The sequence below is a fragment of the Channa argus genome, chromosome 9 (assembly GCF_033026475.1).
Source record: "Channa argus isolate prfri chromosome 9, Channa argus male v1.0, whole genome shotgun sequence".
NCBI lineage: Eukaryota > Metazoa > Chordata > Actinopteri > Anabantiformes > Channidae > Channa > Channa argus.
Window position 1 is genome coordinate 24,486,696 of NC_090205.1, and position 27,267 is coordinate 24,513,962.

The window sequence follows — 27,267 nt, forward strand, 5'->3', positions numbered from 1 at the left end:
TCGGTGGAAAACTGTTTATTTAGAAAATGTTTTCAACAGAACCCAGCTACTAAGATTTCACTCTGGGCCAAATCGAACTCCAGCAACAACATAAAACCACTCAGAAAGACATCCTTTGTATCAATCTACCGAAAAACACAACATCAGGTGTTTGGATCAAAAAGTCTCATTTGTAATGAAAAACAAAACACAATAGTTCCTATATGGGAGAGGGGAGTTAGAGGAAGTTACAGTGAAAAGGGGATATTATGCTGATGTATCACTGATATAACCATCAGTATTGTCCTCTGACATCCAGGACATTACAGCATAGTCCACTCCAGAAATGTGTGTTTTACAGGCTGCATTGTAGTACACTAGGACATTTATTATTTCAAGTGTAATGTTTTTTTGTGTTGTTACTTAATTATTTCTCATATAGTTTAATATCCTGACACATTTCAAATTTTGATGTGTGGACAAAACCTTACATCAAAACAAGCCAATATTTCATTATTTCCAAAGAATCAATATAAGCCTAAGAAAGAAAAAAAAAAAAAAAAAGAGAAAAAAAAAGAGCCCTCAGCCCTGATATGCTGAGAGTATATGATGTACTGACAGGCAAACATGTGGATAATAATCCATCAAAAAAGCAAAAGCAAATCTTCGTTGGTTCTTTAAGTCCGTTTACTTTGTAGTCTTTGACAGTCTTAGGACCACATTTGGCAAAATACTAAATCTAGAATGTGATAAGAGTCCATCTGTTTCCATTGTCAATATAGAAACTTTGTCCCCATCATTGTGGGGCCAGTGGGATGCCTCGAGCATCAGTGACCTGGCCTTCCTGCAGGTTCTTGACCAACTGTGCAAGCCAGCGCTTGGTGGTGGTGTCATCCTTCAGCACCTGGGCAAAGGTGCTATCTTTCAGCTGGTCTGGCAAACACTGGCGCAGGGCTTCCCTGGCTCTGGAGAAAAAAGAAAAACCATGTTTCACAAACCAATGATGGGGTGCAGTAAAGATTCCATTAGATTGCACAATGCAAAATTCTATTAAGAGGTGGTTCTATGTTTTGGCCACCCTATTTATAATAAATAAGAGGCCCAAAACATTGGATACACCTCTTAATAGGATAGAATCCAATGCAACTCAAACCACCCCCTTTAACTTTAATATGAACATAGAGTCTCACCTCTCTGACAGTTTTAACTTAAAAACAGAAATTATAGCCTTGTAAAGGTGGAATTCATGTCAGAGCTGTTATATTGTGTTAGATTTTAAAGGTGTACCTAATGTAGTGGCCAGTGAATGTGGAAGAGATTATTGATGGATTTTCTAGGGCATTCTATAAAAGCCCAACTTATATTACATTTCTAGCACAACCTCCCTTCTGCTATGTGCTTTTCTGATATGCATTATTGATATTACATAAATGTCTACTCATAATGGACTATAGCTGAACAACCATGCTGATGATCTACATTTTAACTGTAAACTGTGTAGTGAGGTAATATTACATTTTTGGTCTCTTTTTCAGTTGGTTTATGTGCAAAATACCCCCTATACACATATTTTCATTTTTGTGCAATGTGTAATCATTTTGTGATTGCTATATTTCATAAAGGATGTCCACTACATCTTCTGACTTTACCAAGGTTGTCTGATACTTATTTCAGGTGAACTCATATCTTGTGAATTTTATCTTTGTGACTCTAACCACAAAATATTTTTGACTTCATTAACAGTTCATATAAAAAAAAAAAAAAAAAAAAGAAAGAAAGAAAATGCATCAATTTTATGATCAGCAGCTATGGTCTGACTATAAGCAGACAAGCTCTTCAACCATGCTACAGTATATTTATATCAGGGCTCCTCCTAGTGGTGACTACTGGTTACTACAAATAGTATCACGGACAGTGTAAACACTTTTCTACCTGAGATTATCCGAGAGGCGAAGGTAGCATCGAACGACATGCTTCAGCAGACGTGCAGACGGTTCTTTGGAGAGCTGCAGGACCATTTTGCCCTGCGAAACAAGATGAAAATCACTGCTCACGGAACAACTTCTCGTACAATTGATGCCAAGGGTCACACTGTGCAGAGAGAGTAGGAGGGCAGACTTAATCAAATTTAGATTTTTTTCAAGGGACACTTACAAGGATCATGGCCACATGGGAGAAACGCTCATAAGTCTGACATATGTAGGCCAGCCCTGTGTCGTCCAACAGAATCTTCTGCAGTATGAACGTTGCAACCTGCCAAACGATGTGAAGAATGGTGAGCTGTATGAGACTGACATGGAACTAATGTATTGGTGTAATTTTTCTTTTTCCAAAACCTAAGAGTAAAATGAAATAAACTAGCAAAACAGCAGTATAACCTCAGATTTAGCAGTTGAACAGTGCAGTTGATAGATGAAAAAACACAAAGTTAATATGTTGTGAAGTGTGCCAATAGTCTAAATCTAAGTTAAAGTATACTGAGTCTTTGTTAAACTGTTAAAACAGGGTTAGCCAACCCTGATCCCCAAGAGCCTTTGCCCTACAATCTACTATCCCTGCCCAACCGAGTGTTGATTTTCTGGGTCACGTGTGTTTGGTCAACCAGAAGCTGAGGGCAGTGGGGTGGGCAGGGGTAGTTCATAAAAAAGCGGGACAGTAGCACCCAGGTCCAGAGATGGAGTTGCTGTTACAAATGCCTGAGACTTCGCCTATTTAAGTTAACAGTAATTGAGATCATAAAGATCATTTGTGGGGTAGGGCTCAGTTGGTAGCTGTACTAGTAGTAGTAGTAGTAGTAGTAGTAGTAGTAGACGACTCCTGGTTCCCCCTAGTTACATGTTAAAGACACTGGGAAAAACATTTAACCCCAAATAGAACCCCCAGTAGTCCCTTCAGGTAAACCCATCTCCTAAACTACTAACTACAATGCCATTGTTACCCACCTTAGGAGTGACAAACCAACAAATACAAGCACAAACACAAAGGCATGGAAGTCCAGGAGGTTAAACTGAACAAAAAAAAGGTTACTCTTGCAGTGACATGACTCCATCATCAGGACAACATTAAACAGAAATTTGGTGCTTGGAAGAGTTGGTACGAGTAAGCCACTACTCTCCAAACACTGCTAGCCATCTACACATTGCTCAAGATCATCCAAACAAAGTGGAACGTTTTTGCCTAAATGAGGTGTTTACGTTTGACGGCGACAGAACTCTGCATTCTATTATAAGAACTTGGTGAACTTGGTAAACATGGTGGTGGGAGTATCATGATTTGGGGCTGTTGTGCTGCCTTAGGATCAGGATATCTTGTTATCATTAGTGGAGATACGAATTCCATGTTGTACGAGCACTGTACGTCAATAGGTGAAGTGGTTAAAAGCCGGTGTATTAGTTTAGTACCGTTTTGGAGAGTTCACTGCCCGATTCCATGATGCGGAGACACAGTGGGATTATTTCAGTGGTGAGTAGGAAATTAATTACTTCTTGTTCATCTGTTTTGACTAAGGCACCTGTAGCGGGTACAAAAAAGCAACAAAAGGACATTGAGTTGAACAACGAACACACCATTTCATGGAAACAACAGTTATTCGAGGAATAAAAACACCAAAGCACGAGTAGTTTACCTATTACTCCAAGGCTGGTGAGACGCAGGTACTCGAATGGACGCGTTTTGCTCACAGTGTGCAGGAAAGGGTAAAGGAAAAGAGGGATGTGTGCAGCAAGAAAGGCAGAGCTGGTGTGGAACGAAGACATAAAAGCACTTAAATAAATATGACTTAAATCAGGTAACAAAAAAAAAGAGAACGTGAATCCATCCATATTGAATTTTTGTTTTCGTGTGCCATATTGTGAGGACTGCCTCACTTTCTGTTAGTGAGTTGGAGCCTGTGTTTTTACTTTCTGCCACAATGCTACAAAGCATCTGCACCTCACAAGATGACGGCCCCATCCCCCAACAGTTGACAGGGTGTGACATAACACCTTCTCAACATTAAACATAAATTTCAAGATAATATTCATAAGTTTGTGCCTTTGCATTGACTAGTACCCAGACCAATGAAGACAGTACCGTGCCTACATTAACATTACAAACAGCTAACTTCAAGAGAAGGGATTAAAGGCTGTAAGACACACAGCCCCCTTACAAAAGACCCTGTTCATTATGTAGCTATGTCTTTCTGGAGCAAAGCCTATGAATACAGCCTTCTATTACTAACACTAAATGGAGCAAGTTAGTGACTAAAACCTCAGCAATTTTAAATTATACAAAATTCCCCATTACCGTGTCTCTGGATGCGACGCGACACACTGCAGAAGTGCCAAGGCATTGCACACTCTGTTAGACTGGTGAGCTGTAAGTGTTGGCGGATTTATTGATGGATAGATGTTTACAATCTCCTAGGAAAAAAAAAAAAAGGAAAACAGATAAGGAAATAAACCATTTGTGAGCAAATAATGTGCTTGAGAAAGGGCTGGTACATCGTGCATACCTGTAACAGAGCAGCAATGGTGCCACAGGAGTGCCAGAGCATTGGAGCCAGGTCTGGTACAGACTCGCGTTTCTTGCTCAGCTCCAGCAAGGCATTTTCTCTGGTCTCCGGGCTGGACAATTCATTGATCCATTGGTAGATCTTTTCCCGGTCCACCTGGGCCAAAGCTGTCACGTTAGTTACAGCCTGTAAATGTAAAGGAAAATAAGCTTCCTTATTTTCACCATCTAATCTGGTAGTTTAACCTGGTGCCACTGTGATGAATTTATCTGCAGTTTTAAGTATTATTAATTCACCTAGTTATGTTAATCAACTGATCTATTTAACACTTATCTACTTTGTGATTGGTTAAGTATTAGTATATACTTCAATGCCACAAAACGATATTGTAAGCTCTTGTGGAGATTTTCTAAATATGCCTTGTAGGTCAGCCTGAATTCGGGGGAAATACATAAACTAGCATATAGAAATTACCTAGGTTAAGTAAAATGTTTTCATTGGATGAAATAGTGTAGCCATACGTCCTATTTTTCAAGCCTTGTTGAGAAACGTTTTCCTAATCTTCGCTTCAACTTAAGAGTTGAAATGTGGTATCGAATAAAATAACTACTGTTTTGCGATTCTGTCAGACAGTGTAGAATTAGCTGATCTTAACAAACCAACACGCTGCAGTGAACGTTAGATACTCACTGCTCCTGTTGCCAGCATTTTCTGAAGCTCTTTTTGAAATCCTCCTGGGGTGCAGTTAAACAACACTGTGTTAGTTGAAAGTGTGGTATAAAGATAGCGCTAGTTGTAATATGTGGCTGCAAGGAAATAACGTTCGCGCTTCTAACAAACAGTAAGTTGTGCAGTTAGACCACGCTAGCTCCTAGCTAACGCTAAATCTCTTGACAAATGAAATCCTGTATCCGCGCACGTCAACGTTAACATTACAAGCTGCATTACTTCATTGAGATAACATTAACTGAAAAAGAAAACAATTACGTGTATGGATAAGACCATCACAAGCGCAAAATTGAAATCTACCGATCACATAACACAATTTAGTAGCAAAATTCGGTAAGCAATGGAGGCAGCCTAACAAATGCTTAAAATATCGCGAGACGAGGCTCGGACACACTCTCGGTTATCATTTCCGTTGTAAATTTTCACATTCCCGCCATCATCGAGCAGCGTTGTGAAGCGTAGTGTGTGGTTCCACTGTCAACAACATATACTAGGGAGCAGGTGAATGCCGGCAAAACAAACTTTCTGCACTTGCAGGACACACGGAAACGATAGTGTGATTTAGAAGTTTCAAGGCAAGTATATATCATCGACAGGTGATTATCGGCGATGTAATTAAACTCTGACACTGTTTCCATCATCAAATTACAATCGGGCAAATTAGCCAGTTAGCTAGCTCCCGCTAGCCTGCTAGCAGACCTGCTAATGTCGGCCTCCATCCATTCAGCGCCTGTAGATGAAGGGAGGACATTACCTGCATTCGTGACATTTGACTATGCTGTAGTGCCACTCTCGCAAGCTCCTTGTAACTTAAGTGGATTTGCAAATGTTTGTGACTATTAATTCTGTCAGAATAACGGCGTACCTAGCTCGAACACATACACTGTTGGCTCAATATTTTGGGCACCATCGCTCGTCTTTGCTGCCGCTACATAGATTGGACCTTGGGCTAGTTTGATGGCTAACGTTAATGCAAATATAACGTGAGGCTACACTGGCTGTAAAGGGATTCGCTAGTCAGTTATCATAAGATGCGCGAGTTCCTCAGTGTGTAAAACAGCCATCCCTGTTGTCAGTTTTTTGGTAGGCGCGTAGCTTTACGGTGGTTACTTTAAGGAGCCGTGTGTTGTTAGCTCTTCTATTTCTTAGCTTTTGATTTACCTGGACTTTGGAGTGAATGTCATCAAAAGCTCAGTATGTAATGTTGTGTCCGATGACGGCCACCTAAGAAGAATCTTACTTAATATCATTACCTGAGTAACGTTCACATAAACTTTAAAATAATGGGCATCATCCTTGTTACTGTCAAGTTACTTGATTGAAAGCTTCTTGTGTTTCAATAAAACGTGTGGTACTAATGATTGCTTTGTGTTCCGTGAGCTTTGTCGCTGAGATAATGAGCCCGATTTAATGTCAACAATCTTTAGAGCAGTGCCTATAATGACAGCCCATGTCTGACTGTTCACTAAAATTATATTGTTTGAACGGATGTTGGGCGTAGTGTTATTTATACTTTTGTAGTTAAAGTATACTGTTTAAAATTCACTCTTTGGAGACTGGAAGCTGCATTGACTGGACTGAAAGAGATTTTGATGTAATTTCCCTTTTTCAGGATTTGCTGATCACAAGTCCCAGCCTCCACAGTGAACCAACTGGATAGTAAGCCATGGCAGCCACAGTGCCCAAACTCTCCAGTGGTGGCGCTGTTAAGATCCGCTTTACAAGCCTAGAACTGGGTACCACCAGGTGGAAAGAAGGAACTTTTGAGATTCTTGAAAAAGACAACAAAGTCAACCTTTGTCTACGGTTCAGCTGTGGTGGAGCTTCGAAAACGTTCCAGGTATTGATTGGGTTGTTTGATTTGTACTTTGGAATGAGTGCAACTTCAAAGATGTTGGTTTGGTTGCATCTTTATTCTAATTTATTTTCATTTCAGTATTTTGACAGTTGTCACTTAAATGATGAGTATATGCATTCTCACCTGTATTAATGTGAAGAGCAGTTATTGATGCGTCTTTATTTATTTTAAACAACAGTTGTTTCAGGAGAAGCGGCTAACATGCTAGCTGTTTGTTAATGCATGTAGTTTATGTAGAAGGACATTACTAGTATTAGTAATACTATGTATTACTTTCCTGAACTTATAAATAAGTTATACCATTATTAATATCAGTGTTAGTAAAAAGTGTCAAGTGTTATTTCTGTGCCTAACAAGTTAAAGTTTTGAATACATTTCTGAATTTGTCACCAGAAGTGAACATTTATAAAGCAAGCAATCATTTAAAAAGCAAATGCAAGCTATATACCTGTCTCCACTGAAGTGTCATGTAAATAATATCTTCCCATTCATTCATTTTTAAACTTTCAATCATATTCTTTAAAAAACATAATTGTTAATTTTTATACACACACACACAACTGGTACTATTTTTTTTGGTTTGTTTGTTTTTAATTAAGCCACTCTGACATACTTTTTTACCCTACATGGTATAAGAACTTGTTATACACTGTGGGATAACAGTTATCCTCCTTTTTTACATATCGCACAGTGGAAGGGGAGTCTGATGGAACATTTGTTGCACACTCTGTCAGGGAGTACAGTATCAGTTATAAGATATGCAGTTTTTTGCTCCACATTTAAACCAGATGTCTAGAGAATTTTTGATCTGTTGCATAACACTTATCCTTTTTAATACTTTTACAGACAGATTTCTAAAATTCAGTTTTCACTTTGTCATTGTGGGGTACTGAATGTAAATGAATTAAAAAAGAATGGATTGTAGTATTAGGCTGCAACATAACAAATTGAAAAAAAAAGGAAAGGGGTCTGAAAAGCTTCTGAATGCACTGTACCTATGATGCAAGAAACAAGTGAATAGTTTAATTTTGTAGCACAGACACAATTCGTGTCCTGGAACTGCAGATAAACTGTGCAGACTGTAGCACTATGACCAATAGCAGAAATTATCAGGGTGCAAGGCAACATTTGCAAGGCTTAAGTGTAGACCTGGATCAGGACCACATAAATGGCTTTGTGGAAAAAAAAAATGTAACAAATTACTGAAATAGTTAGCATGACATTTATTAGCTAATAACATTTGCTATTATGATTAGTACAAAGGGATGAAATAAATTGTTTTCTTGCTTTCAGCTGAACCAAAACGTGAAGAATGTTAACCAGAATCCGAATCGGATCATGCTGACCTTGAAGGACAACAATGTCATCACCCTGGATAAGATGCCCACAATTTTGCTTCAGAAGCTCAGAGAATACCTGGAAAAGCTAAAGCAGGGAAAGTCAGGTAATGGCACCACTGCTCATTTTAAATCCAAATTTGTTGACGGTTCACACAGCAGTAAAAGTAATGGATGGAAACTAAAAGAACATGTATTCTTATTTGTGAGATATAGAACCATTTCAGTGTTAGTTTATGCACGGATTTCTGTAGGAATCGCATTTTTTTTAAAAGATCAAGATTGCTTGGAGAGCAAGATGAGATTTGTTTTTTTCCCCAGATGTTCTTCTGTAATATTCAGTGCATACAAGGCATAAATGATACAGATACCCAGTGTCACACAGATGCCTTATGAACTACTCTTTCATGTTGGCTGTGCAAATAGTGTGTTTGGGTGCTAACGTTCTCAGCACACTGAAAGGGAACTTGGACAATAAACAACATTAAATTAACTCAGTGCTTTGATCCAATTTCGTTTGAAGTAATGGTCTCACACGTCCGCTGATACCTGGCACAGCAAGGCCAAACAGTGTCGGGAGGTTGCATTAGCAGACGTGTTTTTAATCAGTAACTTGTCAAACTCAGCCTGGTGGGGCTTTTTTTAAATGCTGGAGGACACCTGTGGCGTTACCTTGTGTGGTCGCTCCAGCACAGCACCAGTTTCTGCCACGCGCGTGCCCCCTCTTTTAAATGAAAAATACACTCCCCTCCAAAAGTATTGGAACAGTGAGGCCAATTCCTTTTTGCTAAAGACTGAAAACATTTGGATTTGACATCAAATGAGGAATATGAGATCAACATTTCAACGTTTATTTACAAGTATTTACATCTGGATCTAATACACAACTTAAAAGATGGCACCTTTTGATCGAACCCACCCATTTAAAAGATTTAAAAAGTGAATAATAATAATAATATACTTAATATTTAGTTGCAAATCTTTTGCTTGCAATAATTGCATCAAGCCTCTGACACATTGACATCATCAAACTTTGACATTCTTCTTTTGTGATGATTTTTACAGGCTTTCAGCCTATTTCATTTTTGTTTTTGTTTTGGGAGGTCATTTCATTCTACTTTGGGTGTTGTGTCATTTGGTAAACTAGTGGGACAGTGGTTCAGTTCCCGGTGCCGGCTATATGTCTAAGTGTCCCTAGGAAAGACCCCGAACCCCCAACAGCCCTTTTCCATCCCCCAGCTGCGCAGTGCCGACCAAATCAACATTAGGACAATGATCTGCTGTGGTGACCCTAAACTCACGGGATAAGCTGAATGGACTAAAAAAATAATAATTCCCTTCAGTCTTCTCTTTAGCATGTAAAATGCATGCTCTATAGGGTTAATTGTAGAGATTGACTTGGCCAGTCTAAAACCTTCCCCTTCTTGCCCCTGATAGGCACTGTGTTTTGGGTCATTATCTTGCTGCATGATGAAGGATCAGCTTGGTTGCAACTTTCTCTCCTCTTGGTCTCTGGAGGTTGTTGCTGATGTCACGAACGGTTGTTTTGGAGTCTTTCTTTGCAGCTCTCACAATCCTTCTGTCGTTTGTCCTTGGTCTACCCAATTGACAGCTGTTACTTACTGCACCAGTGTTTTTTTTTTGTTTTTGTTTTCTTCTTCAGGATATTCCAAATTGTTGTTCAATTGTCCAATTTGTATCTATCTTTTTATTTCTCTCAGCTTCACAATTGCTTTTTTTTCACCTAAGACAGCCCTTTTCATGTTGGGTTACTCTTTACTATAAATGCAGTCAGGCCAGTGACAATAAGTGCTATTTATTGTTTTAATAATCAATGTCATAGAACACACCTGGGCAATGAAACACACCTATCAGCACTTTCCCTCGCATGAAAAATGGGTGGGTTCAAACAAAAAGTGCTATCTTCTAAGTTGTGTATCAGATCCAGATGTAAATACCTGGAGATAAAACCTGAAATGTTGACCCCTTGTCTCATATTCATCTTTTGATGTCAAAACCAAATGATTTCAGTCTACAGCAAAAATAAAGGAATTGACCTCACTGTTCCAATACCTTTGGAGGGGAGTGTGAATCCAAATGATTGATGTGACTTCACTGCTTTGCACGCTAATGTGGTCTCATTGGCTTTGCTTTTGCTGATGCCATTTTTACTACCGTTAAACTTGTGTCTGAAACATGCATTATCCAGGCTCACACACTCTCTGCGTGTGGTGGAGGGCAGATCTCTCCATGTAAAACCTGTGGGAAAACGTCTTATTATTGAAGCATTAAAGATTTTAGTTGCACCCTTTGTGGTTAAAATTATGTTTTGTTATAATGTTATGTCAGTTTGAAAACACACATTTTTATTTAGATCACTGTGCGCAGTATATAGTTTTAGAGCTTTCTTTTGGTTGTATTCCCTAAGTTATTGTAGATGTGGCAGCATTTGGTCTGACATCACTGGTATTACAGTACACATTTCTGGAAATGTATGCTGGCTGTGATCAACAAGTGTAAGAATACATTGCATCACTGCTTGCTGCTTAAGGAGCTGCATAGCCACCGACCGGCCGTCAGAATGCCCCTGCTGGATTTAATGCTGTGGCTGTTTGGTGCATTTTAAAGTTAAGCACTGATGCCATTCTGAGTTTTCATTTCATTTGTTTCAAGTGAAGATGGTTATTTATTTTAACAGAGTCTTAGATAAACAGTGGCCAAATTAAGAGAATTAATGAATGCAAATTTAAATGCCACCCATAAATTACTTCTTGTTAAACAATGTGGGTAGGTCTAAAAATAACGGCCAATTAACAGTCTGTTAGATCTCCGTCTGCTGATCTGACACCAGTTTGTCAAGGCCAGTATAACAGTAATTTACTCAATCATTTCTTACTCTATACGCAAACTCCTTCTCACTCCTAAGCAGGTGTTTTCCCATTTCAGTTTAGCCAGAGGACTTAAGAAATACTCTATATAATAATAATAATAATAATAATAATAATAATAATAATAATAATAATGTACTAATACTCTATAATATAATACTCCCACCGGCCCTTCTTTATGTTCAGGAACAGCAGGCTTCAAATAATATTTGATGTGCCTTTTAATGAAAGAATGCATATGACAGTTGTTAGACAGCATTGGTGTACAGTTCATTTCACAACATTGTTCTAACCTACAACTATTCATTGCATATTGTAGTAATTGTTTTTTTACAAAATACAGACAAAACAAAAAACACATTGTTATTGTTTGTTTTTTGCTGTTTCATTGTTATGACTGTACAGTAAGCCATTGTCAGTAACTACGGTAGTACAAAGAAAGCTTTTAGGTGGTGTTGTTGAACTCATCATTTTCAGCTTGAGTTGTACAAAGAATTGTTTTGTTAAAATGCTTTGTCCAGCGGTCTTACACTTGAACCCAAATATCTTAATTTTGCAGTTTTAAAATCTTCCCATGGAAGTGCAAACTTCATTGTGCCTGGGAACCGATCTGTGAAAAATGAGACCAGTCCCTCTGGGGAGAGACAGGTGAGCAACAATGCCAAACTGCATCTCTACATTGCCTTGCCAAAGTATTTATACCTTTTTGAACATTTCCACACTTTGTCAACATTTCCACATTATGTATTATATTGGGATTTTATATGATATACCAACACAAAGTGCTACATAATTGTGAAACTAAGTGAAAGGAAAAGGATAAATGGTTTTCAATTTATCCTTTCAATTTATGTTTTCACAAATAAATATCTGAAAAGTGTGGCGTGCATTTGTATTCCTTCCTCTTTACTCTGATACCACTAACTAAAATCCACTGGAACCAATTGAATTCAAAAGACACCTAATTAGTAAATAAAGACCAACTATGTGTAATTTAATCTCAGTATGAATCCAGCTGTTCTGTGAAGCCCTCAGAGGTTTGTTAGAGAACATTAGTGAAAAAACAGCATCATGAAGTCCAAGGAACACACCGGACAGTTCAGGGTTTAAAGCAGCATCAGGTTATCAAAAAAATATACCAAGCTTTGAACATTTCACAGAGCACTGTACAATCTATTAACTGTAAATGGAAAGAATGCGGCACGACTGCAAACCTACCACGACATGTCCACCTAAACTGACAGGCCGAGCAAAAAGAGCCTTAATCAGAGAAGCAGCCAAGAGGCCCATGCGTGGTGGCAGCATCATGTTGTGCAGATGCTTTTCTTTCAGCAGGGACAGTGAAGCTGGTCGGAGTTGTTGGGAAGATGGATGGAGCTAAATACAGGACAATCTGCAAAAGACTTGAGACTGTGGCAGAGGTTCAACGTCCCGCAGGACAATGACCATACAGTGAGAGCTACAATAGAATGGTTTAGATCAAAGCATATTCATGTGTTACAATGTCAAAGCACAGACCTAAATCCAATTGAAAATCTTTGGAAAGACTTGGAAATTTGTGTTGACAGACAGTCTATCCAATCTCACTGAGCTTGAGTTATTTTGAGAAGAAGAATGGGCAGAGATTTCACACTCTAGATGTGCCAAGGTGGTAGATACATACCCCAAAAGACAGCTGTAATTGCAATGAAAGGTGGTTCTACAAAGTTTTGACTCCGGGTGGCTGAATACAAATGCATCTGACACTTTTCAGATATTTATTTGTAAATGATTTTGAAAACCATTTATCATTTTCCTTTCACTTCACAATGATGTGCCACTTTGTGTCAGTCTATCACATAAAATTCCAATAAAATATATTTACATTTGTGGTCCTAATATTTTCTAGACAACAGCAAGGCGGCAGAGTGCGGAAGGTCGGGAGGACGCAACCCAACGGAAGCCTCTTGGCAGCCCGAGCAGAGCAGCCTCTACTCCCACTCGCACTGGACTTTCTGAGAATAGGTATGAAGTAAAATCCATGTTACATTCAAAATGCAAATTGTCTTCATTAAAAAAAATATTAGTAATAATAAAATAATATTAATTTTAAAGTTAGTTAATATTATTAATATAAAATTTTCAGCATCAGTTTTTGCCCTGTGCTCTACCACAAACATGTATTTGTGCCCTATCCACTTAGGTTTTTAGGTACCACAAACCTGGCCCATTTTTATCTTAGGTTAGATTACCATGGTAACCCTTCCTGCACGGCGAACCTGCTCTGGGGCAGGATAACTTCAGAGGATCAGATCTAAAACTTGTCAAGAGCATGAGCACCAGATCAAATTGAGTCACCGTTCCAATAGGATCCTGGTGTGCACAAAAGTGTTTACAATAAAGTGACAGTGAAGAGAATGTTGATGTTGTATTATATTGTTATTGATAAGTGACATGGTTGGCCTTCATTATGGTTTTAAGACAGAGCTTGTGGTAAAGGGGAGACATTACCACACCAAATAACTACATACTTGCACAAATTCTAAATCTTTATAGAGGCAGTCTTACTCTTATCCGGTGGTCCAACAATTTTCCAATCCAGAGATCGTTGTATAACAAACATTTATTGAATTCCACATTTCTCAACTTAGCTGATAACGTGGTAATTCTACAGTACACGTTTACAAATGGTAATTTCACAAACACGTTCGCAAATCAATTCCACCGAACAAGGTAAGTAACTGTGCCTCCACAGCTACACACTGAACCTTTCACTTCTACCTTGTTGCGGTCCCCACTGCCTTGTAGTCCGTTCTGTCATCTCTAATAGCTGGATCTTGTAGCTCCAAAGCTGTGTCTGTTGCATCAGATTCGTGTATCTGAAAATGGTGCTTCTAATTAATAACTCTTAACAATTGACAAGGTGTTTTCAAACTAAACATTTCTAAGTGGGGCTGTGCCCTATGATAAACCAATACTGGTGCGGCGTGTGTATAAAACATATACAGACACTGATAAATCACGTTTAAGCTTTTTTTTTTCTTATATTCTTAAATTCTTAAAATTACCACATGGGAAGGCTGATTTCAATTAAACTTGAAAAAAGGTACTTACTCATATTTACTTTTCTCCTTAGAACCTTTGTGCAAATTTCAGTTTCTTGTGTCACAAAATGCCCAACCTACATTTTTACCTCTTGTCTCTAAATCTCTTTACTGTTTCTTAAGTGGGAAGGAGTGGTGTTAATCGGGTGTGGGTACAGTAGTGCAGAGGCTGCAGGCTCTTTGACTTTTTTGTTTTATTTTAAAAATGAGAAAGATTCACCAGCAGTGAACTGGTTAGCGCTGCCGCCTCACAGCTAGAGGGTCCCCCGTCGGCTACAACCTTCCTGTGTGGAGTTTGAATGTTCTCCCCACAGTCCAAAGACATGTATGTTAGGTTAATTGATGTATGTTAGGTTAATTGATTACTCTAAATTGCCCCTAGGTGTGAATGTGAGTCTGAATGGTTGTCTGTGTACGTCTCTCTGCGTTGGCCCTGAAATAGACTGGTGGCCTGTCCAGGGTGTACTCCAGCCACTTGCAACCTTGAATTAAATAAGCGGTCAAAGACAATGGACTGATGTAAAAAAAAAAAAGATTTCCATTTTTGAAAGCCCTTGAAGATCCAGTCATCAGTAAAGCGTCATGCTAAAGAAGCAATAAAAACACGTCTGATTGATGGGTTGATTGATTTAGAACGTAAAGTGAGTAACATGTAGGTGAACAGTCTGCCTTAAAAGTTGCCGGTAGCTCCCGGTAGGTTGTCTCTCGGTAGCTGCAGCTGTGTCTAATAATTTTAACTTTTAAAAAACGTTATTAAAAGTTGATGCTATGTTTTCATTAAATCATCAAATTAAAAAGTTAGCCAATAGAATGTGTTTTGTCAACATTCCCTACAGACAAATTGCAGTAACACATCATATTTCAACTCTGACACTAGCTTTCATCTTTGGAAAAAATAATTAGAACATAATAAAATGTAAATTTACACACTGATTGCTGAAATAGGGCTGTTCGCCTCCCCTGGAATGAACCACTTGCTCTCAGAAGCTATGCTGCAGGCTGCAGAGATCACCTGTTTTAGCTGGCAGAGCCATGGTGAGTTCTGGATCAAATTTATTAATCTGGATAAATTGACTACATCGTTTAAACTTAAATAGAGACTCTGCATGTGCTGAGGAACACTTCCACAAACTACGGTCTGTGAACACAGTTTGCTGTACAATCCACAAATGTAAGTTAAAGCTGTATCATGCAAAGAAGAAGCCAGATGTGAACGCAACCCAGAAATGCTGCCATGTTTTCTGGGCCAAAGCTCATTTAAAATGGTCGGAGGCAAAATAGATTACTGTTCTGTGCTAAGATTAATTAAAATTCGAAATTCTTGTTGGAAAATCTTTTTGTCCTGCAGTGTCGTTGTGTCTTTCAGGGAAGTCCTTGCATATTTTAACATATCAATGCTAAACCACATACTGCATCCATCACAACAGCATGGCTTCACAGGAGAAGAGTCTGGGTGCTTAACTGGCCCTGTCTGCAGTCCAGACCTTTCACCAATAGAAAACATTTGGTGCATCTTAAAACAAAAAGTCTGATAACAAGGGCCCCGGACTGTTGAACAGCTAGAATCCTGCATCAGACAAGAATGAGACAACATTCCTCTCCTAAAACTTCAGCAACTGGTCTCCTTACTTTCCACAAGTTTACAGACAGTTGTTCAAAGAAGAGGGGGATGCTACACAATGGTAAACATCGCCCTGTTCCAACTTTTTTGAGAATCTCAAAATGAGATATTTTCCAAAAAATGGTAAGATGTCTCAACATTTGATGTTATTTATGTTTTATTGTGAACAAAATATGGGTTGATGAGATTTTGTTTTAAGTTAAATTTTACACATCATCCCAAATTTTTTTTAAATTGGGGTTGTAAAACAGTAGCTCAAAGGTCCTTTAAAACAGTGTTCCTAAAACATTTGTGGTTCCTACTACTCCGGTCTGAACACAATTAAGAGGGATTTTCTGGTTATTTCTACGAACTACAAAAAGTTTCTCTGGGCCAAAAGCGCCTTCTTTCTCTTTCACATGAACATACTTGTAGCCAGAGGAAAAGGAGATCTGTGATAATATCCCCTGCTGACCATGTATTTACCATGTCATGTACCATGTCATGGCTGTCAGCAGAAATTCTTTCCTTTTTTTTCCCCTTACCATTTGGCTACCTAGGTGCTACAAATCATTTGGGTTACTTTAACCTTTTTTGTTTGTTTGTTTTTTAGGAGCGAGAAGAGAAAAAGGCTCCTTAATTCTGAAACTGACCTAACCGAGGACTACCCCAAGGAAAATGACTCTTCAAGGTAAAAACAGTGGTCGTGAGGTTGCATATTAATCCTAATGGTGGTCCCTGTGCCACAATCAGTCGATGACTGATATGCTCCAGAAACAGTAGCCTAAAGAAGATGAAGAGAAACATGTTTAAAATTAACAATCATAAAATAACTGACAGATGATGATAAACACTAAAAACTGTATGTTGGCCAACTACATTAATGTCCTTCCACGGCTGCTAACATCGGCCTTGTTTTGGAAAAACAAATGTGCTTTGTTACATGTAACTTTTGTGATTTTATACATATATAACTAAAATGTATTTATTTTATTTTTTTTAAAGCAACAACAAAGCCACTTCAGATCCATCCAGGAAGTTTCTACTGAGCTGCAAAGAAAAGCTTAAGCAGGCAGAGGAAAACAGGAGCTCAGGTAAAATTCTTTTATATATATATAGTTCATGATGGGTCAGATGGTCACTGTGTCAAACAAACATTTTGTAGAGGTGTAAATTTTTCCTGTGGCTTGGCTAAGAGATCAAGCTTTTTATTTTTTGTGTATTTCCTTAGGAAGAGTTGTTAGAAAGCATCTACGTATACAGTGTGTATGGAAAAGAAAAATTATGTTGATTATGATTATGATTTGGTCTTTACGACAAGTTGGACCTAGGCGGTGCTGACAGTAGGCAGAGAAAATCCTTAAGAGTGTAATTCTAGCCTTTAGTCTTGAGACCCATTCAAGACTTTTTTTTTTTTCTCAAAACCTGTTTAATATTTACGACTGGTATCCGTGACCAGTAATGTCCCTTTTTCTTCTTTTGTGTGTAAATCACAAGTTCAAAAGTTAAAAGGTCCTGGTTGCTGCAATATTTGTTTTGGAGACTTTCAAACGTTCCTGGGCAGTTAAGTGTGTTGCTTTCAGTTTACTCAGTCCTCAGTTGTTTTCTACTTTCAGACTGGAGATACTTATTAGAAAAAGTCTCAATCTGAAAAGTGTTAAGTCTTTTGTGGACAGCCTGCTCTAGGCAGATTTATGTGTGTACCGTCTGCCTTAGAATTCTTAGAAATGAATTCACTGTAGTCCAAGAGATTTTCTAATGACTAGAAAGTGTTGTTGTTTTGTCTGCATGGTGTAGATTTTGGCCAGGATACTGGTTTTACACTATTAGGACCTTTTTAGAAACAGGTGTATTTGCACTACAGTCCTTTAAACGCATTCCCTGCACCCAGGCGATCTGAATGTGTGACTATGGATAATTCCTGTGCCAGTGATGATTTAGGTTAGTTACATTGAAGGGGGTGAAGTTTGATTTATCACTTTTTCATTATACATTTTTAATTGCTATATACGCTTTATAGATAGATTTGTTTCCACCTTGACATTTTATTTTTTTGTACATTATTTTAATTTATAAGTTTTCTTCTTCTATTACTATTATAATTATTCATCTTCCTTTTGTCTTCCTTCCTTTTTTTTCCCTTTTTCCCTTTCCTCTTTTTTCATCTGCTATATATTTTTGTCAAAAAAAAAAATTGCCCATGATTCAATATTAAGAGGTGAAAACTTCCAAGGAGGATAGCTCTTTTCCAAACCTGTATGGTCTGTAGAGCATAGGCATAAGAAGGTATTGTATTGGGTGACTGCTTAATGCTAATGGGATTAAGCAATCACTGGGATCCCTTTATTTTGTTTTATTTATGTCTCCTGAGGACGAGTGCTGATGCCATATCTTACAACATACAAACCTTTCCTGTGTTTCATGTTTCCACCTAGTAGCAACAATATTCTTCTTTCACTTTGTCATGTTTACAGGTGTGTTTAATAGCAGTCTATGTCCCTGTTGGTCAGTGTCTCTAGCAACATCCTATGCAAATTTTGAGCCCTTAAACTGACTTTTATATGTCACCACACTTATTTCCCTTATCCGCAGCTCCACTGGGTTCAAGTCCTCTCCAGACAACAACATTCTATGGCAGCCGATCTGTGACTAAAGACTACAGTCAGAGCCACTCTTTTCTGGACAGGTGAGTTTCTTCTGTGCTAAGCTAAAATGCACACTTTGTCACAATTGACATTTAAAATAAAGAGCCCAGCAAATCACTGAAAAGCTATTCGTTGACACGTCTGTTTTAAAATTCCCTCAGACCATCCAGTACAACACAGACCTCTGCAGCAAAGAGAAGCCTAATGCTGCCCAACCACTCCACTCCCTGCAAGAAGGTACGCACCTTTTTGGACTATGGTGGCTGGAACAAGCAGAAGCCTTCTTCTCTGGCACAGACTCAGCCCCCACTGCAAGGGTAAGAATAGGCCGCAATGGAAATAATTAAATAGAATCGATTGCATATATTGTGAAAGTGGTAAAGCCAATGACATACAAGGACAGTTTAGAATGGAAGCAGTTTTAGCTCTTAGAAAGACACTTGTCTCCAAAAGTCCAATATTGAACGTAAAACATGCAGATTTTGGTTAGTTGTGTACACTTTTGTGTGAACAAGATGCCATTTAATGTGCATTTATTTCAACTTGTATATTGTAGATTTTCTAACTTGGGAAACACTTGCTACATGAACGCCATCCTGCAGTCCCTCTTTAGCCTCCCCTCCTTCTCTAACGACATGCTTAAACAGAGCATTCCATGGAAGAAGGTGCCCATCAATGCCTTGCTCAGGTACCACATTTTACATTTTATTTATACATACGTAAGGTAGAGAGCGAGAAGCTAATTTGCACTACCTGTCCCTGGTTAGGCTTTTTAATGACAAGGAAAACATAAAATCTCCACAAAACAGACGAGGTTAACGTCATGCAGCATCTGCAAACCATGTGGTTCACACATGCTTTATTTGTTAAAGAACCCTTTTCTTAGACTGTTGTCATTTTACAAATGGATGCAGGCAATGTTAAATACAATGACCAGAATCAATGATTGTAATCTCCAGAACTTTATACAAAGGAAATTGTGCTGTTTTTTTGGATACCTCTGCATACTTGTTAAACTATGCAAAAGTGACATGTTTTGAAGTTTTGGCTGAATGGTAACTACACTCCCTGCAGGCGTTTTGCCCACCTTATGGTCAAGAAGGATGTGGGTTGTCCAGAGACAAAAAAGGACCTTTTAAGGAAAGTGAAGAGTGCCATCTCCACTACAGCCGAGCGTTTTTCTGGAAACATGCAGAATGTAAGATCTCCGGCTGGGATAAGTAGCTGTTGTCTGCTGGTGCTAGAAAAAGTAGCAAACACTACACATTTTAGCAGAAAATCTTTGTGAACATCTTATCTGCCTTTTGAACACACATGTTAAAGTGGTGGTAAGAGTCAAATCTCTAAAATTTGCAGTTTTTGCATTTTGCCTCTGTAAGCTACATTGTTTTTGAAAATTTTGTCTAGACTTAACTTTAATTCAAGGGGGGTTGATAAAAGTGTGGCATTAACCTAGAATTAATCTAGAATTACAGCCATTTACATTCACACAACCCCATTTCTGGTGGTTCATAGATAATGGAACAAAAATCTGACAAGCAGTTGCATGGCCAGGTGTGGCCTGTTCCCTGGTTCCTCCATTATTAATCCAGCGGACAATAGACCGCGAGGTGATTCTGAGTGTTAAATTTGCATTTGGTAGCTGTTCACTACAGCTTTCAATGTGAGAGCGGTGTCTATGCAAGTGAAAAAACAAAAGAGAGAAAACATTGACAGGCGCCAACACAACAGTTAGGAACTTTCCTAAAAAAAAGAAAATAACTGGCAAGTTCAGCAACAGCATAAGGTTTGGAAGACCATAGAGGACAACTAAAGTGGATGACCACACATGTCTGTCCGTGGTGAAGAACAGCGCTTTAACAATGTGGAGAATATTTCGGAGGAAGTGTGTCTACAGTCAAAAGTGCAGCTATATGAATGTAAATAGAGGGGCTTCACAACAAAATGCAAACTAGTGGAAAGAACAGAAAGGCCAGATTAGACAGAAAAAACTAAGTGTGCAGAAGGAAGAAATAGCTCATAATCCAAAGCATATCACATCATCAGACAAACATGGTGGAGTCAGGTGGAGGCATACATGGATTTACATTTACATGCATGAGCATGTATCGCTGCGAATGTAACCGGGTCCCTTGTATTTATTGATGTTGATAGAAGTAGCAGGATGAATTCTGGTGGGCCACACTACAGTTACCCAAATGCTGCAAAACTAATAGGACATCGTATATTGCAAGTATATAAAGACACGAAATATTCAGTGAAACCTGCCCAAGGGTTTCTCAGCGCAAAATAAATTGAATATTCTTCACTGGCCAAGTCAGTCACCTGATCTCAACCCAAAAGAGCAGCGTTTCATATAGTGAAGATAAGACTGAAAGACCAGCAAACAAGCTGCAGTAAAGTCCTGGTAAAGCTTCTCAAGGAAGGAAACTCAGCATTTGGCCATGTCAGTGGGTCGTAGACTTCATGCAGTCATTGACTGCAAAGGATTTTCTTTATTGAGGACAATTATTATTATTATTAAGGACAAGCCATATGTTTATAATAATGTTTGTCTGTTCCATTACTTATGAGCCACCTAAGCGTTGCGTGTATGAAAATAGCTGTAAATCCTGAATGTGAAATACCACAATTTTGTTAATCCCCTTGAATGAAAGCTTATATTTGCGCACATGTTGAGGGTCTCCCTTCAAATTCAATGTGGTGGTGGGTAGAGGCCACATGCCAAAAAAAAACATTCATTAGATCATTGTTCTAATGTTTATGAACCTAACTGTGCATTTAACAGAAGCAGTGTAATAACCCATCAGTCTAATTCTGTATTAATATTTGTTGATTGTGCCTAATAAGGTTCCTACATGTCTCTCTTTTTAGGATGCTCATGAGTTTCTAAGCCAGTGTTTGGACCAGCTAAAAGACGATGTGGAGAAAATGAACAAAAGCTGGTCAAATGAAGGTGCATCATCCTCCGTGCTGTGTGAGAATGGCCAGGAGGCCACGTTATCGACAGCCAAGGTAGACCCTGGTGAAGAGATGGACACCTCTCGGATCTACACCTGCCCTGTGGCAGTTAACATGGAATTTGAGGTGCAGCATACTATCACCTGCAAAGGGTGAGGTCCATCTCCTGCTACATTATCAAAATGTATTGGCTGTGAATCTTTTTTGTATTTGCCTAAATTGCTAGTGTGTTTGGTGTAAATACATCCCATGTTGTACCTTCTACAGCTGTGGTGAATTGGTCACCAAGCGAGAACAGTTCAATGACTTGTCGATCGACCTACCACGCAGAAAGAAAACCCTTCCACTTCGCTCTATTCAAGATTCTCTGGATCTCTTTTTCAGGGTGCGTCTTTTGCATTTGCAATATATCAAACATCAAACAAACTATTACTATTCCTAAATGAAACGAATTAGATATTAAGTTTGAGGAATGTACTTTTTCTTTTTGCAGATGGAGGAAATTGAATATTCTTGTGAAAAGTGCAATGGGAAGGCGGCGACTGTTACACATAAGTTCAGCAAACTGCCCAGGTATTGACTGAAGACTATGGATTAATGTGAAGTGTACATGTGCATGCACACAGTTATCACACTGAAAGCAAAACACTCAGAAGTTAAACACATGTTAGAATTGAGCAGAAACTTTAAGCCACAACTGGTATATCTCCCATCATGTCTTATAAGCTTAATTTAGTAACCTGTGCAAAAAGAACTTGTGAATGGGTCCTCTTACCATTAAGACTTACTGATCTAATACTTTACCTTACACTAAAATTTTATGTTATTATTATTATTACTCTATTACTCGATCTCTTACAAATTAGTCCTGATCAAACAATTTGATTGGACAAGACAAATCTATTACGGGACAAATTTCTTAATCAGAAACTGAGTTGATGAGATAAAATATCAGAGATGACTATTGAATTGCCATATGAAAAGGAAATTTATTTATTTATTTATTTATTTTTTCAAAACTGATAGCAGACTCAGTAGCGTCAATCCCATAACCCATAGCCTTTAATACTTAGTTTTAATCTCTAGTTAAGAGCAAACAAAAGCATCTATGTTTCTCTGATGGACTTTTTGTCTCCACAGAGTTCTGATCCTACACCTAAAACGGTACAGCTTTAATGCTCAGCTGTCTCTGAACAGCAAGCTGGGTCAGCAGGTGGTCATTCCCCGATACCTGACCCTGCTGTCGCACTGCACTGAATCCACACGCCCACCTGTTAGTCTCAGCTGGAGTTCCCAAGCCTTCACGTAAGACCTAAAGAACTCTATGATACCATTTCTGAATAATAACCTGAGAATTTCACACTGAATTATGTTTGTTTGTTAAATATATTGACTTTGAATTAAGCCCGTAGCTGTCAAATGTACATGTTTCACCTGGATACTAAATTAGTTCCATTGGTAGGAAGATTAATGTTAATTAAGTTGCTAAATAAATAATTGAGCTTCTTAAAGTTTCCTCTGTTTTTCTCAAAGGTCCAGAACACTGAAAACATCACACTCAGTCAACTCCTCCACAGCACCTTTGCGGTAAGTCCTGATTATTCTGCAGGACTTTCAAATAATGTCAAACAGAAAAAAAACGGAAGAAGTTGCCTTTTATCCAGACCACATCTAAGTAAAGCTCTGTTGTCCCCTGTAGCTTTTTCTCTACATATAATTGCCACATATTGTATGACTAGTATTGAAAACATGTTTAGAAGTGATATTTGTTATTTTATTGAATAATATTTTTACTTTTGTCATGTAAATTTAATCCCTGAACTGGTGGCTATGTGTCTAGACGGATTGGAGGAAAAGTGTCAAACTCTAGTTGCACATCTGTCCTCATGGACTCTGACTGTGAAGAGGAGCCTAACAGAAGGGTGAGCACAAGCCGCAAGCGACGCCTCAGCAGCTGTCTTCCTGACACCGATGGACCCGAAGAGGTGAGGGACCTTTTAAATTTATGATTCAGCCTCATTTTTTTCCACCGTTAGTGTTTCGACACAATTTCTTGTGTTTCCAGCACGGAGCAGCTATGGATTCAGGAGACTTTAGTGGCATAAATGATGATGAAATGCTGGCAGCAGTGCTGGAGATGAGTCGTCAAGAGGCCGGGCTCTCTGCACCACCTCATCTGGAGGATGAGCCAACCAGTAGCCCAGACACAGGGTTTGGGGACACAGATGCCCATGATCTGTCCTATCACTCGGAACTGCTTGAAACAGAGAGCAAACAGCCTGCAGGTAGTGCAACTTTGTGAGATTAACAAAATCAGTAGATAGTATTTCAGCAGGGAGAAGTCTTTTTTTTTTTATTTTGTATGTAAAATTTGAAAAACTGTGTCAGTGTACATAACACAGAGAAACGTTGGTTATTACATTAACTGACTTGTGTATGTGTTACACTTGTGTAGATGTACTAGACTCTTTGGACCTGACCATGGATGAGAACAAGGAGAACCAGACTCCCGAGGGTGTGCAGCAGCAGGGCGAGCTGGACTGGGTACAGCAATACAATTTGGATCAGGAGAGGGAGGAACAGGAACTTCAGCAGGCTATAGCCCAGAGCCTTCAGGAGCATGTAGGTTTTTAAGCCATGTGACATGTGGAGGCTTTTCCTTAAACTATGGAACTGCACTTCCATAGAAAATAGCTGTCAGATTTAAAAATAGTTATTAGGAAGATTGCCAAATTAACAAAATCCTTCCTAATGTATTTGGTGAGCAAGCAGACAAAGACACATGAGAGAAAATGCAGTGTTGAAATTTCTTATATCAAGTCTCTGATACAATACCTTGCCCCCCATACAGGAGGCCCAAGAGATGAGAGAGGATGATGATCTGAAGAGGGCCACTGAGCTCAGCTTGCAAGGTAGAAACCCAAACTGCTCATGTGATATGGAACTAGTTGTTTAAACTTGAGAATTCAACATTATTATATACTTGCACACACACTGTTTTGGAAAGAGCATCTGTGGGTCACTGTGCACTGTTAACTTTCTGCTGGCAGCCACTGAAACTGTTTACAAAATCAGTTATCTCACAAATTCAGTGCAGTTTCACCAAATGACTACAGCTTGACTATGCCAGTTTTTATCATGCAGTGCTCACATCATCTAATCAGACTCAGTGCTGTGATACTGTTTAACTGTTAAAAAAAAAACGCCGTTCTCACCCAACAGAGTTTAACAACACTCTACCAGAGCTGCTGTGCTCAGATGATGATTCTGGCAACGAGGATGTGCTGGACATGGAGTACACTGAAGCAGAGACAGAAATCCTAAAGAGGAATGCTGAGGTACTTAACATGCTGCTGCCACACAACATCTGCCTTCTATTAGAAACGAGTACAATGGTGTATATCATGAGTGAAAGGCTAGTCTAGATCTATTGCACCCTGTTAACATACTAAATTAAACTCCTCTCCTGAAGTTTTCTTGATAATACTGATGATATACAGTCTGTATTGGATACACTGAACTACTTCCACTCATAGTAAACTCAATACATTTTCTGTAATTCACAGAATGGAGATTTGGCCAACTCTTTCAGACTCATCAGTGTTGTCAGTCACATTGGGAACAGCTCTTCCTCTGGTGAGCACCACACAAGTTGCTTGATCACCTCTACCTTTCTGCTGTACAACATTTAGCAGGCCAGTGAAACCCCCTGGCATGGTCTTTAGTAGGAATGACACATAAAGATGCCACATTATTCCCGGTTCTCATTTGAGTTTCTCCAAACTAGGACATTACATCAGTGATGTGTACGACATGAAGAAGCAGTCATGGCTGACCTATAATGACTTAGACGTGTCGCGCACACAGGAAGCGGCTGTCCAGCGAGACCGTGACCGCAGCGGATACATCTTCTTCTACATGCACAAGTAAGTTGAAAGAACTGCAGTTTCATCTTTGTACGATTGTTGTCTTAAGAAATTTCTCACCACATAAAATCATTGGAGAAAAAAAAAAATACTGTATATATAAAATAAACACACACTTACTTTTTCATATGTTATACTGTGTGTCCTCAGGGATGTGTTTGAACAGCTATCGGAGATGGAGAGATCTGGAGCCAGCAGCACTTCTGAGGCAGGACGAAATGTCCTGCAGCCCCTCTGAATACCACTGATTGCCGTCGATATTTGGTTGTCTTCGCATACGTCTTTTCCTCTAAAAATCAGCAAATACTGGTCTCAATTTGCACCTGTAAATGTCAACAGAGGTGCTAAACTGTCAAACTCCTTAAGGTACCAGAATACATGCGTTCAGTGGATCAAATGTTGCCTCCATGTTTTGGAGCTGGAGTTTTTCTTTGCTGTGATTTTATCAAACAACTGTTTTGTAAAGGTTATTTTCCTTTGTTTCATGTTACACCTCTTTAAATGCTGTTCATTCAGACTTTTGACTTAAAAGCAACTATCAAGACCAGATGATACTGGAGATTCATGGATTATATGTTTTTCAAACCCTTTATTTCCCATATAAAGTAAATAAAGATATATTCTATGTTGGGAGTATAAGCTACTATAGAGTTTAGAGGGTTGTTGCATTTAGCAGGTACATTTGGTGCAATATATATGTTTTGGCACAAACTGGCCAAATCAAGCTTTCTGTCAGAGTGTGGATGTTTTTCAGTTGTATTTTATTTTTAGTTTTTTGGGGGGGGAGGGGGGCTTACTTTGGAGCTCATTTGTATGTGTGACTGTCTCCATATTTTATAGATCTAAAAAGAAATCCTTAATCTCAGTAGTAACAGTCTGTTTTCGCTGAGCTTTTCTCAGTGAAGCCCATTTTATTCTTTTAGGGTTTTGACCTTGTGCCTCCCAAGAAACATTTTATAAATATGTACACGAGCTTTACTTTGAAAGTTGCACAACCTTGTTTTTGAATGTTTGTGAAACCTCAACAATGTGCAAGCAGATTTTTCTCTACAAGCAGCAAACAGAGTTTTCTATTTATTGCAACATAGGGTTTATGTGTCTTAATTAATTCATAAATATCTGCCATGGCAAATAATCCATTAATACTAGATCACCAGGGAAGCTACCTATAGTGTAATGTCATCATCTTTAAGGCCAGTATAGAGAACTCACCACCTTAGACCTCTGCTTACCCTGTTCAGATTGTTCCTATTAGCTATACTTGTTTCACTCTAAAATGGAAGAAATAGGAGCAATTTGATATTCTAATACTAGCCGCTGTTTGTACAGCTCTTTGTGTCGCCATCGTGTTGCCATCTTAGAAACTATCACATTAGGTTACACCACAGTTGAGGTGCAACAGTGAAACATACTGTAGATATTCAGATCACACTAAATTATTTTCTCAACTACCTGCAAAAGCAGATGAATATCTTTATAGTAGAGCATTATTAAAGATGAGCATTTAAAAATCTGTGGCTCAAATATGATACCCAGCCTTTACGTGGTTAGGTTTTTATGTATTAGCTGAGCTCCCAGAAGTATTCTCCCAATATGCTGTTGCACCATGAACATTTACCCTGTTAGGAAAGCAGGCAATTTTTTTTTTTGCCTTGGATTTTCTGAAACATGGCGCCTTACTGAACATCCTGTCCCCAGTGCAGTGTGAAGGTTAAATGTATTTGTGAAGTAAGAATGGACTGCTTTTTCTACCCTTCATACACAACTGA

At 38.7% G+C, this 27,267-nt stretch overlaps 2 protein-coding genes across 8 annotated transcripts; one reads left to right on the top strand and one right to left on the bottom strand.

Moving 5' to 3' along the window:
- Window positions 1–5,543, bottom strand: cnot9 (CCR4-NOT transcription complex subunit 9). Of its 4 annotated transcripts, none has more exons than XM_067517024.1 (8): window positions 5,162–5,538; window positions 4,472–4,627; window positions 4,264–4,379; window positions 3,605–3,714; window positions 3,381–3,490; window positions 2,134–2,232; window positions 1,912–2,003; window positions 1–944 (listed from the first exon to the last, which is right to left on the bottom strand). In XM_067517024.1, exons 1-8 carry the CDS (start codon window positions 5,177–5,179, stop codon window positions 776–778), a joined length of 870 nt encoding a protein of 289 aa, XP_067373125.1. In that variant the 5' UTR covers window positions 5,180–5,538; the 3' UTR covers window positions 1–775. The 4 variants fall into 4 exon arrangements, with proteins under 4 accessions (XP_067373125.1, XP_067373124.1, XP_067373123.1 ...); XM_067517023.1 differs by having other exon boundaries at window positions 4,472–4,657; XM_067517022.1 differs by having other exon boundaries at window positions 3,381–3,714; window positions 4,472–4,657; window positions 5,162–5,543.
- usp37 (ubiquitin specific peptidase 37) lies at window positions 2,127–27,267 on the top strand. Of its 4 annotated transcripts, none has more exons than XM_067517011.1 (24): window positions 2,127–2,254; window positions 6,813–7,040; window positions 8,352–8,502; window positions 11,843–11,931; window positions 13,172–13,287; window positions 16,580–16,657; window positions 16,972–17,060; window positions 18,559–18,652; window positions 18,773–18,928; window positions 19,168–19,299; window positions 19,686–19,809; window positions 21,486–21,724; window positions 21,840–21,957; window positions 22,066–22,145; window positions 22,713–22,877; window positions 23,106–23,159; window positions 23,413–23,557; window positions 23,638–23,857; window positions 24,028–24,194; window positions 24,424–24,484; window positions 24,795–24,910; window positions 25,139–25,208; window positions 25,360–25,498; window positions 25,649–27,267. In XM_067517011.1, exons 2-24 carry the CDS (start codon window positions 6,867–6,869, stop codon window positions 25,734–25,736), a joined length of 2,865 nt encoding a protein of 954 aa, XP_067373112.1. In that variant the 5' UTR covers window positions 2,127–2,254; window positions 6,813–6,866; the 3' UTR covers window positions 25,737–27,267. The 4 variants fall into 4 exon arrangements, with proteins under 4 accessions (XP_067373112.1, XP_067373109.1, XP_067373110.1 ...); XM_067517008.1 differs by lacking the exon at window positions 2,127–2,254 and adding an exon at window positions 5,628–5,775; XM_067517009.1 differs by lacking the exon at window positions 2,127–2,254 and adding an exon at window positions 5,653–5,796.

Bases quoted from the DNA above. Each gene is read 5' to 3' on its own strand.
- cnot9 (XM_067517022.1), bottom strand. The intron at 3,715-4,263 runs GTAATGGGGAAT...GTTCCACACCAG, and splicing joins GCGTCGCATCCAGAGACACG to CTCTGCCTTTCTTGCTGCAC. The intron at 2,004-2,133 runs GTAAGTGTCCCT...CTTGTTTCGCAG, and splicing joins CCCATGTGGCCATGATCCTT to GGCAAAATGGTCCTGCAGCT.
- usp37 (XM_067517011.1), top strand. From the start codon at position 6,867: ATGGCAGCCACAGTGCCCAAACTCTCCAGTGGTGGCGCTGTTAAGATC. The intron at 21,958-22,065 runs GTGCGTCTTTTG...TTCTTTTTGCAG, and splicing joins CTCTGGATCTCTTTTTCAGG to ATGGAGGAAATTGAATATTC. The intron at 24,485-24,794 runs GTAGAAACCCAA...CTCACCCAACAG, and splicing joins CACTGAGCTCAGCTTGCAAG to AGTTTAACAACACTCTACCA.